General features: G+C 41.8%; 1 protein-coding gene across 1 annotated transcript; it reads left to right on the forward strand.

Annotated features, from left to right (window-relative positions):
- Positions 1 to 898: 898 nt before the first annotated feature.
- Positions 899 to 18,609, forward strand: kif15 (kinesin family member 15). The gene is made up of 35 exons (XM_083632427.1): positions 899 to 992; positions 1,329 to 1,359; positions 1,753 to 1,939; positions 2,108 to 2,184; positions 2,336 to 2,373; positions 2,846 to 2,943; positions 3,065 to 3,244; positions 3,394 to 3,603; positions 3,696 to 3,821; positions 5,862 to 5,984; positions 6,097 to 6,250; positions 6,867 to 6,958; positions 7,072 to 7,281; positions 7,653 to 7,830; positions 7,931 to 8,072; positions 9,708 to 9,849; positions 10,153 to 10,317; positions 12,194 to 12,322; positions 12,481 to 12,586; positions 12,869 to 13,022; positions 13,141 to 13,279; positions 13,401 to 13,486; positions 13,589 to 13,625; positions 13,725 to 13,811; positions 13,921 to 14,025; positions 14,196 to 14,318; positions 15,917 to 16,054; positions 16,132 to 16,227; positions 16,328 to 16,495; positions 17,109 to 17,197; positions 17,301 to 17,367; positions 17,449 to 17,486; positions 17,651 to 17,783; positions 18,252 to 18,383; positions 18,489 to 18,609. The coding sequence occupies exons 1-35, from the start codon at positions 974 to 976 to the stop codon at positions 18,594 to 18,596; spliced, it is 4,107 nt and encodes a 1,368-aa protein (XP_083488553.1). The 5' UTR covers positions 899 to 973; the 3' UTR covers positions 18,597 to 18,609.
- The last annotated feature ends 394 nt before the right edge of the window (positions 18,610 to 19,003 follow it).

Here is a 19,003-nt window from a genome sequence, read left to right on the forward strand (position 1 = left end):
CAGCGTGCCGTGCAAGGGCCGCTGGCTGTGTACGCTGGTGCCGCCAGCGGACCGCCAGCGAGCCACCCCGGCGGACCGCTGTTTCACCGACTAGCACGACCGCAGCGGAGCCGCTGCGGCTGCCGACGGTGGCCCGCCGAATTGGTCTCCGGCTTGCCGCCGGCGGCCCGCCCATGATCTGCTAGCTGGGCAGGGGTGTGGAGGGGAATGAGCAGGTGGATATCTTAGCCAAACAAGCACTAAGAATCAAACAGGTAGATATAAACATTCCATTAAGTAAAGCTGAAGTCAAGACATTCATTAAATCATACGTGCAGTCAGTATGGCAGGAGTACTGGGATGGTCAAGACACTGGTAGACATTTGTATAACATACAAAGGCAGGTTGGGGCTGGAAGGAGGGTGGGTTGGAAACGAAGGGAAGAAAGCATTATCACCCGTTTAAGAATAGGTCATACAGCTCTCAATCATACATTACATAAAATAGGCAAGCATCCTGATGGGAAATGTATACACTGTAGCGAACCAGAAACTGTTGAACATATCCTTTTACACTGTAGGAAATACAATACAGAAAGGAATACTATGTTTCAGGCATTGAGAATGGCAAAACATCAAGATTTTTCATTGCCAGGTTTATTAGGGAAAACAGCAGGTAGCATTTATATGCATATTATTAAGTTTCTTAAAGAAATTGGGGTAGACACAAGAATTTAAGACTAGTTGTTTTTGGTTTTGTTTGTTTTGTTTCGTTTTGAATCCCCTGTTCCACAATCCAGTCCAGTTGGTGGCGGTAATGCACCTTTAAGTTGGTTGCCAACCGCCATAAAACACTAAAGAAGAAGAAGAAGAAGAGAGGAACAGGAAGCAGTTAACCTAGGAAGCAGTACAGTAGCAGGCCCGCCAATTTCGAAGGGAAGTTGTTGGTTCATGGTTGTGCTATAACATGTTGTGAAGGTAGCTATTCGTCAACAATGAATGCGAATGGGAAAGGTAACGTTAGCTCATATAATACTTTTTAAACCGACATGCTATCAACGTTAACTGTCAACGCGATGTAATTCGTTAATTTAGCTAACGTAGAAAGGCGGTGCTTATGCTAACGTTAATATTAACGTGAATTTAAGCCGAGCTGTCTCTAAAACAATTCGCAAGTTCGCAACATGTCGTACTAACGTTTAACGTTTGTGTTGACCTATAGCGTTTAGCGTTACACAGGTAAACGTGAACGTTAAACACTGACAATGCAGATTTTAGCTTGCGAGTTAGCTCGCCATTATCTGGTGAAGCCATTGTTGTTAACTAGTATCCCTTATATTCCGTCAACAGGATCTGGCGATTCCACCCACGTTGGTGTGAGGTAATGTGTTGCCTCTCTCTCTCTCTCTCTCTCTCTCTCTCCCTCACACACACACACACACACACACACACACACACACACACACACACACACACACACACACACACACACACACACACACACACACACACACAGCAGTGGTGATAATAAAGCAAACATTGGTAAAGGGAATAACCTTATTCCTAATTCCACTTTGCAAAGTGGATTGCGATCTTAACGACCTTCATTTTACCAGATACTACTGTGTTAGGTACAAATACACCCCATCTGTCATCCAAGCTGGAATGGGCATTCGGCAACTGTAGTAACCAGCTCTTCCCCTGGCGTTACTTAATTATCACCATCATCAGCTAAATATTAATGTTTTACATCTTATATTTTCTGGTCATGCAGTGGTGACAGTGATTCCATCAGAGTGTTTGTGCGGGTGCGACCTTTGACCCAGGGCACTGGGTTAGCCACGGATGGAGATCAGGGTCTGTGTCTCACAGTCACTTCAGCCAACACCATCTGTCTGCACTCGAAGCCAGAGCCACGAACCTTCACATACGATCATGTTGCTGACATGGACACATCTCAGGTTGGGGTCTACTGTAATTATAATATAGAAAGTTGTGCGCTCTTTGTTTATACATATATATATATATATATATATATATATATATATATATATATATATATATACACAGACACACACACCCACACACACACACACAGAGCTCTCACTTTATCTCTCACTGTCCAACAGGAGTCTGTATTCTCCAGTGTGGCCAAGAATATTGTCGAATCTTGTATTAATGGATACAATGGTACAATTTTTGCCTAGTAAGTGGTCTCTACATTGTTTACATACAGTACAATATCAATAATATGTTTTCTAGTACAGCCACCCTGAATTGTGTATTAGGTATAGCAGATGTTGATCAGTGCCTTAACTGTGACCCCCCCCCCCCCCCCCCCCTTTTTTTTTTTGTAGTGGACAAACGGGGTCAGGGAAAACATTCACCATGCTTGGTGAGAATTCACTCCATGATTTATATTATGTACTACACATTTGTTAAGATCCAGTAATGGAGGGGTGCCTGGGTAGTGTAGAGGTAGAAGCACTAACACAGTGGAGACCCGGGTGTTTACACATACTAGTACATTCCTACAGGCACAATTGGCCGTGTTTGCGGGTGGGAGGCCGGTGGGGTATGGGTCCTGGTCGCTGCACCAGTGCCTCGGTCGAGCGGAGTGGAAGTGGCGTGAATAGCGTGATGCTCCCACCTGCTACGTCCTGCCGTTGAAATTCCTCACTGTCAGGTGAAAAAAGCGGCTGGCACATGTATCGGAAGAAGCCTGTGCTAGTCTGCCACGACCCGCGAGAAGGAATTGGCCAAGTACGATTAAGGAGAAAACGGGGGAAAGATCAGAAAAACACTTGATAAAAAAATCCATTAATGGAGTCATTGTACTGACATGTTCTCTCTCTCTCTCTGTCTAGGCCCATCTGACTCTGATAATTTCACAGATGAACTGCGGGGTGTTATACCTCGAAGTTTTGAATACCTGTTTTCTCTCATCAACAGAGAGGTGGAAAGGGTGAGTAGAAACTTGGAGCATATGACTGGATATCTTCACCATCATGGTTCTAAATGATTGTGTAAAGTTTTATTTGTTTGCTAACCGATTTGTTGCTTTGACCTTTTCGCCCCCCAAAAAGTCTGGGAAGTTGAAGAGTTTCCTTTGCAAATGTTCCTTCATTGAGATCTACAATGAACAAATCTATGACCTTCTGGACAGCGCTTCAGCCAGCCTTTTCCTCAGGGAGAACATCAAGAAGGGTGTGTTTGTTGAGGGTGCTGTGGAGAAGTTTGTCACTTCAGCTGCTGAAGCTTACCAGGTAGGAATTCCTTGTGTGTTGTAATTCACTGAAAGTTATTGTACTTTTTACGATAGCTGCCTGGAAGCATTGAAAGAATTGTTCCTGATAATAATGAATTAGGCATTATGTCACTATAATGTGCCATGGAATCTGTACTTCCCACTTAGGTGCTGTCTATCGGCTGGCGTAATCGAAGGGTGGCCTCCACTTCCATGAACCGTGAGTCTTCGAGGTCCCACGCAGTTTTCACCATGGCTTTGGAGTCCAAGGAGACCATCAACGAATTAGTGAACATTCGAATGTCTCAGCTGAACCTGGTGGATCTAGCAGGGTCTGAGAGGCAGACACTAACACAAACAGAAGGCTCCAGACTCAAGGTGACGCTTCGTCCCAGAATGGTAGTCCACACTGAGGTTCTACATTTGTGATTTTGTTGTTGTTGAAATCTGCGCTCTATGTTCTCTTTCAGGAGGCCAACAGTATCAACCTCTCCCTCATGTCCCTTGGTCAGGTGATCATGGCACTGGTGGATGTGTCTAATGGGAAGAACCGACACATCTCCTACAGGGATTCCAAACTCACCTTCTTGCTAAGGGTGAGTGACTCATACAGTCATGCGATGGTCTTTGCAACCTTGACTCGATGCACAAAATACATCTAGGGTCTGATTTCAGTGGAAATTGTCTTAAAATTACCGTGGAAGACATTGGGGAAACTAGACAATTTAACTTTTTTGTCTTATACAGTATATAGTAGAGTGAATGTGGTTGTAAAACCATAGGAAATGAACTCATTGTCATTCTTACGTGAATCACATTCCATGTTATTCTTATATTTGCTGTATGGTGTCACCTCTGCACAAGTCAAATTGAAGATATTCTATTTGCAACTCATAACTATAACCTAAATTTGAATTCCACCATTTTGAACACATATACCGTAAATTCCGGACTATAAGCCGCGGCTTTTTTCCCGTTTTTTGGCCCCTGCGGCTTATATAACGGTGCGTCTTATCTATGGATTTTTTCAGAAAAAAAAAAAAAAATACAAATAAAATCTCTCTTTTTTAGCACTCTTTCTAACTATAAATCCACTTCTGTTTTAATTTCCTCTCTTGCCCTCTTTTCACCACACCGCGGACACTGTGTGCACTGTAAAAATAAACAACGGTGGTGTTGTGTTATGTTGTTTTGTTGAAATGTTACGGTAATACGGTAAATGGGAGCTTCCTCAAACAGCCATCTCTTTCCCGACAATCCCCTCTGTGCGTGACCACTTACATATGGTAATTACGGTAAGCAAACGGCCACTCGGCCATCAACTCCCTCCCCCGACTACCAGGAGAAAATCACAAACTTCGGCGAATTCACACAAAGGAAGATCAAGGAATATTCCATCGAACCGGAGCAGATCATAAATATGGATGAAGTGCCTTTGACGTTCGACCTGCCACTCACTCGGACTGTTAACAAGAAGCGCCCTGGAGGATTCTTTCACCAAAAAAAAGCTTTGCTCGTTCTCGACAGCATGAGAACGAGCAGTAGAAGCAACACTCTCACTTACCATGGGGAAGGTACGCAGAAATTCACACGAGGCAGCTTTCAAGTTGAAAGCAGTCAATCTCGCATTAAAAGAGGGAAACAGAGCAGCCGCGCGTAACCTGGGCATCGATGAGTCAATGGTGAGGCGTTGGACGGTGCAGCAGGAGGAACTGTCTCAGCACGGAATATTATAGGAGTGTGAAAACATCCACAATCACCAACGGGTTCCAAAACGCTGGACTGCTGCGGGATGAAGAGGATGAAGCCGCCACAGCTGGCGCTGAGGGCCTTCAGAGGCTGTTCGATGCCGACAGTGATGAAGAGGAGTTCGTTGGTTTTGAGTGACAATGAAGGAGAGAGGAGAGTGGTTGACGAAGCCACCCTGAACCTGTTCGTTTCCGACACTGAAGATGAGGACTTTGGTGGTTTCAGTACGCAGGAAGAAGAGGAAGACGAGGATTAGTGACTTGACTTCTCTGGTTACAGGTTTGCTGCACATATAGCCTATTGTTGTGTGATTTTGTCTGGGGATTAGTGACCTGACTTTTGTTTTGTTTTGTTGAAATGTTAATAAATGGGAGCTTCCCCAAACAGCCATCGCTTTCCCGACATTCCTCTCTGTGCACGAACCCTTTCATATGGTAATTAAACATCAAAACACCCGCGGCTTATAGACCGGTGCGGCTTATAGAAGAAAAAAATAGTCAATTTTGGTCCCGCGGCTTATAGACCGGTGCGTCTTATAGTCCGGAATTTACGGTACTAGAGATTAAATTGGTTTCAAAATAAAACAATTTGGTATTAATTTTGCACACTCAACATTTCTTTTATTTGAAGTTGATGCTGTGAGTGCAAAATGATTGGATCAACAAAGCATTTTAGTCATTATTTTACTATTACAATGCCTTCACATACGTTTGTAGAACTTCCTTTTTGCTTTCGTAGAATACAATGCTTTATATTGATGAAGATGAGAAGTGATGCACAAACCTTTGCACATGCGTAGACTACTACGTATCATAATACTGATGTTTACAGGGATTTCAAGTTAACTCTATTTTCACATGCGCAATTAATTATTATTTTTTGCTTAGGACTCTCTTGGAGGAAATACGAAGACTTATATCATAGCCAATGTGCACCCTGGTTCGAAGTGTTTTGGGGAAACGATGTCCACCTTGTATTTTGCCCAGAGAGCGAAATTGATCAAGAACAAGGTATCTGTCATCATACACAGATAAAACATTATGCATATTTAAACTGATTAGAGCAAGTGATTTCAAACGCATTTTATTAGCTGATCCCTATGTAATGATTCTGCTTTACCAGGCCATGATCAATGAGGACACACACGGAAATGTGAGGCAGTTACAGGCTGAGGTGAAGAAGCTGAAGGAGCAGCTTGTACAGGCACTCTCTTCTCAGGCGCACATGACGGACAATCAGAGAGACCTGGCGCCAGGAGGACCCCAGCTCACCATGGGTAAGAGAAATTACATGTTAACCTTTGTGTGCTTCGCACAGATGAAAATCCACCCTGCAGTAGAAGTCTAGGTTCAGTTCAGTCTAGAAGATGTCTGTTCATTGGTTGAGAATACAATACAATTGAATCCTTACTCTGTGCTAGAAACAGCTGAGCTAAGACTGAAACCTGTGATTTCAGTAAGCAATACTTAGTTTCTAGTGCTTCTTTTGACCACATTTGGGTTTTCCTTCTATAACCCTCTGTTCTTTGAATACTAGGTTAAAAGCCATTTATGTTCACAAATATTGACTGAACTGTCCAATTTTATTGGAATAACAATTGAAGTGATTTGTTCTAAATGGTAAATCCAAATGGCATCACGTTTGATGTGAAAAATCAAAATGATTGCTGTTGTGTTAAGATGTTTTTTTATTATTATTATTATTATTATTATATATTTTTTTATTAATGCATTTATCTGTGGTTTTGGAATGTTGAGTAATCAATGTACAATACAATATATTTTAATATTTGTTTTTTGTTTTTAAATCTTTTCACTTGTTAATTATTTTAAGGTGTGTGGTACCTGTATGGTAAAGCATGTATGGTAAAGCAATGTTTGTTTTTCTCCCAGGTTCATCCACTGAAATCCACCCTGATGCCTCATACAGGACAAACTTTATGGCAGCTGTTCGTTTGTGGAGGAAGTGTGAAGAGGAGAAGAGGGTATGGGGGTTTCTTATGCATTGTCATTTATTTTTGGAAACTGTCTCCTTGTGAAGACGTCATGTTGGTAAAGGGATACTAAGACGTATGGTTGGCTCTGGCTCTGCACTCAGATGCTGATCCAGAAGGTGGCTCAGCTTGACGAGGCCTGGGCTCAGAAAGAGAAGTTCATCCACTCCAGCCGCATGATTATCAAGTTTCGAGAGGCCCACATCTCTCGGCTGGAGAAAAAATTGAAGGGAGGACAACGCTTACAATCAGACACAGAGAGTCAAGCTCTGATCGACCAGCTGATGGAGGAGATTAAGATCCTTAAAGATCAGGTACAGTATAATAGCAATAGCCCTTTGAATACTGCTTAACCCATCGGTTAAGCATTTGTGATAACCGCTATGTGTATTATTTTGTATGATGTGAAGATACAGGTTAGTGAGTGGTAGTTCTGCCAAAACCTCCTGTTGAAACAAACATCTGTAATAGGATATGTCCACTATTAGATAACCCCAATAACATACCCGCTGTCACACACCTCTTTCCTCCAACATCCAAGCTAGGTTTCTACATAGACCCTGAAACACCCCTGTATTTGTCAGATTTCTGGAAACAATGGTCATAAAGCTCCAAAGTTCTCCCTAACTCCTCCATGTAATTTCAATATGACTGTTTTCTAAGTACACACTTCTGCCCTTTTTAGATTGAGCATCACCCAAAGATGAGCCGATATGCAGTAGAGAACTACAGCCTGAGAGAAGAGAACCGTCGGCTCTGTTCCCTCGAATCAGTGAGGAGAGCGGAGGAGGCTGCAGGCGAGGATGCAGCTGAGCTGGAAGAGGCCTTCCAGAGGGCTATGGAAACCGAAAGGCCCACAGAGGGTAATACAACTATTTTAATTTTTCTGAGAAACTGAAAGAAGTTTAGGTAAAAGGAAAATGCCGACTACATGCATGTAACTAATCTCATGATGCTCCACAGCTCAGCCAGCCTATTGTGTGCCTGTGACTGCAGAAACCATCTCAGCCACTTCCATGGAGAGGCTGAAGGCTCAGGTGCTTCAGAAACAGTCGGAGCTCACAGCCATCAATCAGGCCTTCGAGGAGTACAAGGAAGTCACCAAGTAAGGAAGGGTGTTCAATGGTGAAATTCATTCTTAAAACAAATTCACATAGGATATTTTCATGATCCTCACCTGAAAATGTCAGCAGAGATTTAGAAACAAGCTTCTCCAAAAGCTAGAAATGTAACCCGCCAACATGTGATGGCATCAAGGGACAAATCCTATAGTGGCACCAATGACAGTAAATGGGAGATCACTTGTTGACACAGTGGCATGCTGTTTTTCTGTGACCTGGGCACATTTCCTCGTCTATAACTCGTAAAAAGAGAGAAGGTCCGCACACTGATCGAGCTCCCATTTACCTTTTATTTAGCCATCCAGCAAAACAGAGTGACGCTCTTCCTCAGACAGTATTGGATGTGCGCGACTGCCTTTTTACTACTTGTCTATAACTCGAAATAAATGAGGCTCAGTGGATGTAAAAGTTCATATAAACTGTTAAATGAATTTTAACTGGTAATTTGATGGCGTAAGAATATTTACTTCATATAAGTTCATATAAAATGTTAAATTAATTAATTTGTAACTGGCCATTTGAAACTCTAAAACAGATGTATTGAAAATGTAATATCTGTAGTTAAGAACACAAAATTGTGTTATTAATTATTACTGATATAACATTAATGTCAGTAAGCTTGGGCGGTATCTATTTTTTCATACCTTCCAATCCTGACATTAGACCCCAGTGGTATTAGTTTCATCAGCGGGGTAAGGCTGCACGAGTAACAGCCAACAGTGCTAAGTCTAAGTGTTTAATTTCTACCTCCAAATAATTCTTCTGTGGCGCAGTGGTAGCGCTGTCGCCTCACAGCAAGAAGGTCCTGGGTTCGATTCCCGCCTGGGACGCTGTGGGTACTGAGGGTGTGTCCCGGGTCCCATCCCCATGTCCTCAGTACCTACTGCCCAAGTGGGCTTGTCAAAAGGGCCTTTCTGTGCAGGGTTTGCATGTTCTCCCCCGGGGTTTCCTCCAGATACTGGAACCCCCCGGCCCGCTAAAAAATTAAATCTCATTTTGGCTAATTTCCTGCCGTTTGAATTCATGACCATACATTTAAAAAAAGTTGCAACTTCTATGTTTCAGAAAACTTTATTTACATGCTCAATGTTCACAAATATCCTCAATGGAGAATGACAATTAAACGAACGGAATGTACACCGTTATGGGCAAGCCTGTACCACGTTCAGTTTAAAGTGGTCTTATAGTGTTGCTTGTAACAGGTACTGTATGCTTGCCTATTAATAAAGTTAAACAAAAGTAGCCTACAAATGGCAAACAAAAATAAATGAATAAAAATCATTTAGGCTCAGCCCAGCAAGGACACTTGCGACTTTGGCTGAACAAAAAAGATAGAAAACGGTTTTGACAGGATTGAAAACCATACCGTTGGGATTTCTAAATACCCCAATATACGGTAATACCTTAATACCACCCAAGCCTAATGTACAGCTCTGATTCCCAGCTTTAGGAGAGCGCTATGTTTACAAAGATCATTAGAATATCATGTGTTCTATTTTAAGGTGGGTTTGTTTTAAGATCTTAGTAAAATATGTCATTTTAGATGCAGTGCATTTATAGGCATATACAATGAGTTGTGCAGAGCTTTAGTGATTTTTGGATTGTGCTTTGTGTTCTAGGAAACGGATGTCTGAGTTGGAGTCTGAGAAAAGATACCTCGACAAGTCCAACAGGCATTTGGAAAGCATTCTGGAAGCCACAAATGCTTACAAAAAACAGGAGGTCTCTCAACTGAATAGAATTCATGTTGAAACTATCAAGGTAAGCGGGCATGGAAACTTCTTACTCACAATCAAACTCCCTTTTCTTCAGTATCTAGGAAAACAAGAGGAATTGATTAAGCATACTGATTAAGAAAATGAAAATGCAGAAAAATGCAGTGATGTTTGTTTACATAGTGATCTAATTCATACACACACACACAACTAATAATTCTGCACAACTTTTCTATCACTTGTCTTCGAAATAATCGTTTTTTTTCTTTATATATATTTGTTGTGGTTTTCTCCTCTGGTTTTGTATTGTATGCCCATGATTATCAGTTCTCAATCTCTCTTGTTACAGGTTCTCACCACACCACCAACCAAGGCATGGAACCTGCGGTCCCAGCTGGTGCCTCTCTCCAGCCCAGACCACCTGAATGTGGACGACATCCGTGCAGAGCAGCCTCCTCCAGAGATGAGTGAGTTGGCCTGCGAGGCCCTGACTGAGGAACTTCAACAAGTGCAGGTACAGCAATCTCTCAAATGGATCAACTAATGGCTCATTTCCACCGTCCGTATCGGTGCGGCTCGGCCCGGCTCTACTCGCTTTTTTTGGTTTGCCACTGGCCAAAAACGGGATCACCCGGGTTGAGTCTATACTTTTTTAAGTATATAGTGCCAAAGGTCATGCCCAAAGTCACGTCCTCTTCCGCATTCAGCATACAAACCAAGGGATTTCATCCGCCTAATGCTTATAAAAATAGTTCTACTTGGTGAAACCAAGCGATTCATCTATATTTAGAATCAGGAGAGGCGATGTAAGATTTTACTGTGACTAAAAAAAACAATATTTTTTTTTAGTTTGTATACTAAAAAGAAAGTTCTAATAGGCACCTCGGCAGTTTCATGCAGCGTTGTGGCATTGCTATGACGACCAGTTGTGGGCGCTGGGCAGATTGAGCGGGTACTACTTGCGGTGGGAACGGGTACTACTTCTAGTAGAGACAGACAAGTTGATACTACACTAGGCATGGGTCGATTTCCGGTTTTACCGGTTCGGTTCGGTATACGAGCCCAAACCGGTTTGATCACGTGCAAACCGAAAAAAAAAAAAATTTTTTTTTTTTTTTTTTTTTTTCTTTGCCAGTCCATTCTGATTGCACTATTGTTCGTATTAGCCTCTTCTCAAGTTGCACTAGTAGGCAAAAGTCTTATTTTGTTTATTATGTTGATGTTTGAAGAAAAGTTAAGCTGAATAGTTATGAGAAATAAAAACAGTGTGTTGTTACAGTTAAAAGGTTCTGCTTATTTGTATTCAGTGTTCGTGCTGGTTGGCAGCATACCAGCTTAGAGGTGCATTATCGCCACCAACTGCAGCCGCTTTGATACGTTTTTTGGGGGAATATCGAACCGGTTTCAAAATGTTCAAACCGACCCATGCCTAAGGCCCTATATTGTGTGAATTTGTGAGTTTTGAAGTTTATAAGGCAGCTCAGCTGTAAGCCAATCCATTCTGATTGCACTGCTTGTGTTTTTATTAGCCTTTTTCTCAAGTTGCACTATAGGCAGAAGTCTTATTTCATTTATTATTTTGATGTTTAGAAGAAAAGTTGAGCTGAATAGTTATGAGAAATAAATACAGGGTGTGTTTGTTACACAGGTGTCCTGCTTCTTTTTATTCAGTATCATTGCTGTTTGACAATACCAGCTTAGAGGTGTATTATCGCTATCAGGTGGACTGAAGTTGCACTACAGACAGTTATGGGCCACACTCGGGAGCCCTGCTTGGAAAAAAAAAAAAAAAAAAAAAACATTTTAAAAAAAAAAAAAAAAAAAAAAAAAAATCGGTATACCGGTTCGATCCGGTTTAGACAGCAATATCGAACCGGTTTTAAAATTTTCAAACCGACCCAGCCCTACACTACACTATACTATGCTATACTATGCGCCGGTGGAAATGAGCATAAAAGGCATACACAGGGTTCAATCATCAAGACCTTGAAAGTTTTTGAAAATCGACATGGGTCATTGAAAGTGCTTGAATTTATATTTTGTGCAAGAATAGAAATTGAAGATATTTTGATATTTCCTTTACTTAACGTTAGTAAACAGGTGGAACACCACAGTTCACAAGTGTCGACACATTCAAGCCTCTCGCTCTTTTTAATAGTTGTCTGTGAGCTTCTGTAATGCTGGTAGCTCTCATTAGAAAGATTCTCAGTGTTGTAACAGTAATTAACCTTGATCCATGTCTCAAACTGTCCTTGAATTGGAGGGAATTGGGCCTGGAAAGTACTTGAATTTGATGTATAAAGAAGGTGTGTGGAAACCCTGCATACAGAGCCAGTACCTCTCATCGTCCAAACATTTGAAATACGTTCTCTCTCTCTTCTTCTTCCCAGGAGCAAGTCAGTCAGGTGCAGACGCTGCTGGGTGAGGAGGAGCTAAAGAGCAGCAAGCAGTCGCAGCAGATCACAAAGCTTGAGGAGCAGATAGCTGTGATGTCACAAGAGTCTGACCGCAAGGATGAGGTGGGATATTTTCACCTTTCTATAGTGAAGACCCAGTAGTACAAAAATAATTTTCATTCTACTGTCGTATGGGAAGTTGGAGGAATACGATACACTTCTCATGCAATGTGATCAGTTTTATTGTTCCGTTTTCCCAATTCATTTCGCACCTGATGCAGCAACTTTCTACTGAGCGAGCGAACAGGAAGAAAGAACAGCTCAACCTGCAGGAGACCATCGACAACCTGCAACAGACTGTGAAGACTGAACAGCAAGCTGGGGAAGGTATGGTCCTGAATGCGGAGGTTCTGTTTCCGCTTGACCAAGTGATGGGGATAGAACGGTACCGAGGTGCCAACTCTTTTAGTTTAGTTTTATTTACACACATTAAAATACAAAAAAACAGATGAAAAGAAACAAGTGGATTAAAAAAAAGAAAGATTGTGCCATAGAGACAGGAAACCCTATTGGGCTTATTCTAGGTCTCTACTAAAGAAATTAAACCAATATTTACAATAATCCGATCAAAGCATACAATATAAACACAAACAACTCTCCCTCTTTCAGTTCTCAGGAGTGAAATCCACGACCTGCGCCTGGTGCTGCAGTCGTCTGATAAGGAGCTGGCTGCTGTGAAGACAGAGCTGAAGGACGGCCAGCGGGAGATGAACCAGCTCTCCAGCCATCTGATCAGCACACAGCTCCACCTCCAAAATGTCCAGTACGCACGAGTCTTAACCCTTCTGCACCGTGGCTCTTCTCTCACCTGTGTTTGCATTACACGGCTGGGCAGAATCTGTCCTCTCAAGTGTACTAACAGCCACGTCCTAATATTCCAGACTAGAGTGGGAGCAGCACACCACCCTACAGGATTCCTTTGACCAGCTGCAAGCAGAGTCCAAGTTTGAGGCTGATCAGGCCAGACAGCAGCTGCGGGACAGGCAGCAGGAGATCCATGGTCTGAAGGCAGAAATCATGGTTAGTGAGCTCATGACATGAACTAGAGGTCTTTTCTTTCATCCGAACTAATATGCAGCCTATGATGTCTTAATTGTCTGTATTTTACGTTATGAATATTTTTTCTTTATCTGTATTGAAGGAATTGAGAAATGCCCTGAAAACTGCACAAGAACACACAAGCACCCTAACCTCCCAGTTAAGAGAAAACAAGGAAAGTACATCAAAGTGAGTTTTGCACAGTATGGCCCCTTTACAGTTCTTACAACCGTTTTAAAATTGTGCATGTATGGTAATATTAATATGATTGATGTCGGTGTATACCTTCAGAGACCATATTGAAACTATGGAGCAGAATCAAAAACAGGTCAGTCCAGAGCACAGCATGCATTGCAGTTTTGTGTAATAGTGAGTGAATACAGCTCAATAGCTCAATCTGTTTTGTCGGATTTTCCTGTTTTTAAAGGCCTCTAACCTTGTGAATCTCAAGCAAAATCTGACTTCTGCCAATGAAACCATAAATGGCCTACAGCAGAAAATTGAAGAGGACAAAGTAAGCCTCGTAGTTCTTTCTTTTTTCTTAAAGTTTAATTGCAATATTTCTGCTCTGCTGCTCCTGAATACATTACCTGCTACTCCAGAACACTTGTGTTATTTGACAGGGTGTTGTGCTGGATCTGATTAAGCAAACCAGAGACCTCCGTAGCGAGCTGAGCCAGAAGGACCACAACCTCGCCCAGCTGTCTGGAGATATCAAAGACATCACAGTAGTTTAATTTTCTCTAATTTTAATAAGTCTGGCATAACTTCCTTGTTTGCTTATTTAGTCACATATTCCTTCACTTTCTGTCACCTTTTAAGACATGCTTTACTTTGACTCAGCCAAAGCATGTATAACAATAATAATAATAATGCATTAGGGTGTTTCTTCTTCCAGGCGAAGTACAATGCTGCCTGCTCTGAAAGGGAGGACATGAGGGAGCAAAACTCCAGGATGCAGACAGAGCTCTGTGACCTGAATGAAGCTATAGAAAAGAAGGTGGCATCCAACAAGGGAGATGTAAGATTGTATATCAAAACACTAGCTTGTAGCTTCACTGCTTGGGTAGCAGTGGGGATTGTGCAATGACTTTCCCCCGCTCAAAAATATTTCGATGGGCTTTTACACAGATGTATATGAGATAGATCGATGGGAAGTTTGTAAAGTCCATTGTAGAAAAGCACATAATGCAACCTTGTCCCAGACACCCCTAACCCACCCTCACCCACAAGCCGGAGTTCCATATATAAAGATATATTTCATCCCTCGAGTAACAAAGAAAGATGCTGGAAGTCAGGTTTTTATGCAAGTAAAAAAAGGAAGAGAAGGAGAATGAGTGATTTAAATAAATAAGACAGGGGGGTATTCTGACACAATTGTACACATTGTATTACTGAGAAGAATCAGCGGAGAGGTAAAAATCAAGTGAGGGAGTATGTCTTCAGTTCGACTGGAGGTTATGAGCGGTTCCCACACCCTCTGGAAATGCTTGTTTGAGTTGCCAACTGAGTAGTGGATCTTTTCCAGACTTAGACAGGACGTAATGTCCCTCAGCCATTGAGCGTGAGTGGGCGGGGCAGCATCCTTCCATCTTAGTAATATTGCACGCCTGGCCAAAAGAGAGGCAAAGGGACAGAGTGCTGTGTTTGATTGAGGTCAGGCGTGCGTGCATCATCCTCTCCAGTAATGCCAAACGGAGCAATCAGAGGGTTGGGTTTCAGGTCGAAATTCAGGATTAGGGATAAGGTTTGGAAAACACCCCCCCCCCCCCCCCCCCCCAATATTTTTCGAGGCTACGGCATGTCCAAACATGTGGAAAAGGGAAGCCTCACCTCTATTACATTTGTCACAACGGGGATCTACATCTGGTTAGAAACTAGCTATTTTTGCTTTGGACAAAATGGGCCCTGTGCACAACCTTAAATTGTATCAGACAGTGACGGGCACAGATGGATGTTGAATTGACCAGCTCAAAGATTGAGTCTCATGCCTTGTCTGACAGTGAAAGCTTTAGGTCCTGCTCCCAGGCACTTTTAATTTTGTCGAGAGGGGCACATCTTATACCTGCCAGCTTGTCAAAGATAAGAGATATTAAACCTTTGGTGATGGATGTGCAATGACTTTTTTCCTGTTGCTGTTCTTGCATACATCATTATGTCACACATACTGTATGTGACTACGTCTGAATTCGGTGTCCACCCGCTATGCCGACCACCCGCAATGCCGACCTTAGGTTTAGGCGTGGGGGGTGGGAGAGGTTAGGTTTTGGGTTAGGGTCTGGGGGAGGTTAGGTTTAGGCATGGGGGCTGGGAGAGGGGAGGTCGGAACAGCGACATGGAACCCTGAATTCACCACTTTGCTATTATTAATGTTCATTATTGTTATCATTCTTATTATAGATGGTGGTCCTTCTTGTTTTGAGAGCCGGGTTTGCAGTAGGAAAGCAGTTAGGACTGATGATGAAGCTTCAATGTTTTGTTGTTGTTATTCTAGCTTTAGAGACGGTCTTTCAACTTCGGGGCCACTGCAGTTAAATTAATGGAAAAGAAAATGCTGTGACTGTGTCTCTCAAAGTGTGCTCTGTAAAAGCCTAACACAACCTTTGTGGCTGTCCTCAGCTTGAGATTTTGCAGGATGATTTGACTTATGCCGCAGAGGAGGTTGTGAGACTCACCAAGGTACTGGATGAGCAAAGCCTTGACTCTCAGAAGCAGATGGCCCAGAAGGACGTCACAGTCCAGGAGCTACAGATAAAGGTACATTTTCAGGCACCTAGAAATCTAAATGACAACAAACAAAAGTCCCAATTAATTAAACTTGTCTTTTGTACCAGCTGAAACAACAGGAAGAAGCCATTGAAAAAACTATCAGGAATGGAAACTTCAATCCCCTTCCAGAGTCATCAGTCACACCTAAATCATCACCTCGGGTATTTAAACTGGTCTATGCTTTTTATTTTTAATCTGAATTGGAACATGTGCCTTGAACCCTGCTTAAAAAGGCTAATCCTGTTTTATGTCTCTCTCAAGACACCTTGCACCCCAAGAGGTGCCTTCAACACGGATCTGACACAGGTCCTGGAAAGCCAGGAGAGGGAGCTGGAGAGTCGACGCTCCTCCATGATGACCCTGGAGATTCTCCTAGCCGAGCTGAATGCAGAGAGGACTGCTAAGAACGATGAGATCCAGAGGCTCAAGGTATATTTGTGTCTTCTGAGTCTGACACACTTATATGAAGCTATAGCCATTCCACATTATATTCATCAGCGCTCGCCGCTCACTCATAAAGAGTGGTTGCTGTAGGTCCCTTAAGAATCTCTTCTTGCACTACATTTTACAGTATCTGCAAGTCCTTAAAATGTGTTGAGATGTTTTGAATTGAGGTATCAAAATTCGAGCTATTGAAGTGTTTTTAATAATAAAAATGTTGCCATTTCAGAGGTCCTACAAGTGTTTTTATTCTTGGTGGATTGCTTTTCCAGTGAGAAATCCCCTAGGTTACACAATAAACTTTGACAATAATACTGCTTTTTTAAGAGGTCTTTAAAAACTCAACTTTTAATTTGCAGAAACCTGGCAGAGTCACTCTGTTTAATGTATTTAGTTGATGCTCTTATCCAGAGTGACTTAGTTTGATTTTCAGTTCAAATTGTCAAATTGCTCAACAATTTGACAGGATATATTGGCTGGTGATTGAACCTGTGACCTTTACGTTGCAAAACAGTCTCTAACTAGAAGGCCAGCAGTAGATAACAATAACAGACATTGATGAAGCCCATTAATATTGATATTCTGTTTTCACTGTCCTCAGACCCAGCTGACAGAGAAAGAGACTGTCCAACTGGAGATCCAGGCTTTGCTTGAAAAGTTCTACATCAAGCAGAACCAGGATCAAGATGGGTTAAGTCCATTCATCCAGTCATTCTGCCACCAACTGCATCAAGTAAATCAGATCATCATGTTGGTTAATGGTTAACTAATGTTTTTATCTTGTGATTTGCAGTGAGGTTTTGAATGATGCTATGAAGCAGTCCATGCTTAGAGAGCTGCAGGAGGAGAGGACTGAGAAGGTTTGTATCTATAACTGCTGTTTTTTTTCTAATAGAAGAATCTCTACTTATTTGTTCCCTTGTCATTAATTTGTTCAACAGAGCACACTAATGCAGAGGCTCTTAGCAACTCAAAAGAAGTAAGTACCTGTTTTGAAATAGTTTAGTCAAGTGAGTTAATCTGTTTGTGTGTGTGTGTGTGTGTGTTTTTAATATAATATTATTCTGATCCTTCAGAGAGGCATTATGTTTGACAGGCAGCTCTATCTTTCTTTATTTGCTCCATCTTGTTGCTGTGGATTAGACTCCAGGCCGATGAGTCCATGTTGGCCCAGTCTCAGACTTGCGTTCAGGAGCTGACCACTGAGCTGAGGAACCGCTGTCTGGAGCTGAGAGAGCTGAGCCTGAAGGAGCAGGACCGAGAGAAGCTACTCCAGGTGGGAACATAATTGTGTGATGCAACTTTCATCCAACCTGAGTACCTGACGCTCCCAGATGGTTTGTTTTGAACTGTGCAATACCCGATAATATATCTGTACGAATCTCTGTTTATACATAGGCCTATAACTTATTTATACATATATATATATTATCGTTTCTCTGAGTCTGACGGCATTTTCCAGACACTCCATGGGAGACAATTGCTTCCTGCAGTAGGACTGCAAATAATGAATGTTAGTCTATACTATAGAAAGTCAAAAATAATTACAAATCCCCACCACAAGTTAGCAGAGCCGAAAGTGATATCTTAAAATTGCTTGGACGAGGAAAAATAAAAAAGTTCTATAATATGAAACTGACAAAAACAAGCAAGCCTTTGTATTGAAGCGAATGATTGGCATTTTTACATGACATAATATAGAAAATTTTTCTGACAATATTCTACTGATATTTCTGTCTTCCAGGAGGTTGAAGCTCTCCGTAAGCAGGTTGTTAAGCTGTCAGAGGAGAATGGTAAACTTGTGGGCCATAAGAACCATAAACAGAGGATTGAATATCTGGTGAAGCTGAAAAAGGATTTCTCCAAACTTCAAGAGGTACAGAATTTTTATCATCACAGGAAGGTTCTCTTTGATCATGTAAATAGTTACATACCGGTACTTATATTGGATCAATCAACATTTAGCATTTCTTTTCTGAAGGAAAATGAAAAGCTCCGAATGGAAAATAGTTTGCTGCAAGACAGCGCTGGACGTCTTCCACCAGACAATGACATCGATGGGGCTTTGGTCCGCCCCAGAAAGCTATAAAAACACACGTTGCATTTTTCTATTTTTACAATGGATGTACATTGTTAGTTCATGATTATATTTCTAAAAGTTTCATGTAATTTCAATGTCTTTCCAGCATACCGGTAATTAACTTGTATTACTTTTGTTTTGTCTCTTTATTAATAAAGATTTTTTTTCTTTACCTCTAGTGAGTTTGCTTTTCTTCAGTTTGTGGTTTATTGGCCAAAACAGTTTTTGAAGTGATTGGATTATATGAGCTAAAATCTGTATTCAATTACAAAAACTCAAACAGGAAAACAGAAAAAAAAATTCTCATAGAATCTCTGGTGTTTCATTCACTGCAATTCTCAAGCCAGCCGCCAGGGGGCGACACGAGAGCTTCCCTACCGCTGACGTGCAGGTGATACTCTGTCGGTGGTACTCGT

The sequence above is a fragment of the Poromitra crassiceps genome (assembly GCF_964638095.1).
Source record: "Poromitra crassiceps genome assembly, chromosome: 3".
Lineage (NCBI taxonomy): Eukaryota > Metazoa > Chordata > Actinopteri > Beryciformes > Melamphaidae > Poromitra > Poromitra crassiceps.

Excerpts from the sequence above, each read along its gene's own strand:
- kif15 (XM_083632427.1), top strand. Across the intron at positions 1,360-1,752 it reads TCCACCCACGTTGGTGTGAG|TGGTGACAGTGATTCCATCA; the intron begins GTAATGTGTTGC and ends CTGGTCATGCAG. Across the intron at positions 10,318-12,193 it reads AGGAACTTCAACAAGTGCAG|GAGCAAGTCAGTCAGGTGCA; the intron begins GTACAGCAATCT and ends TCTTCTTCCCAG.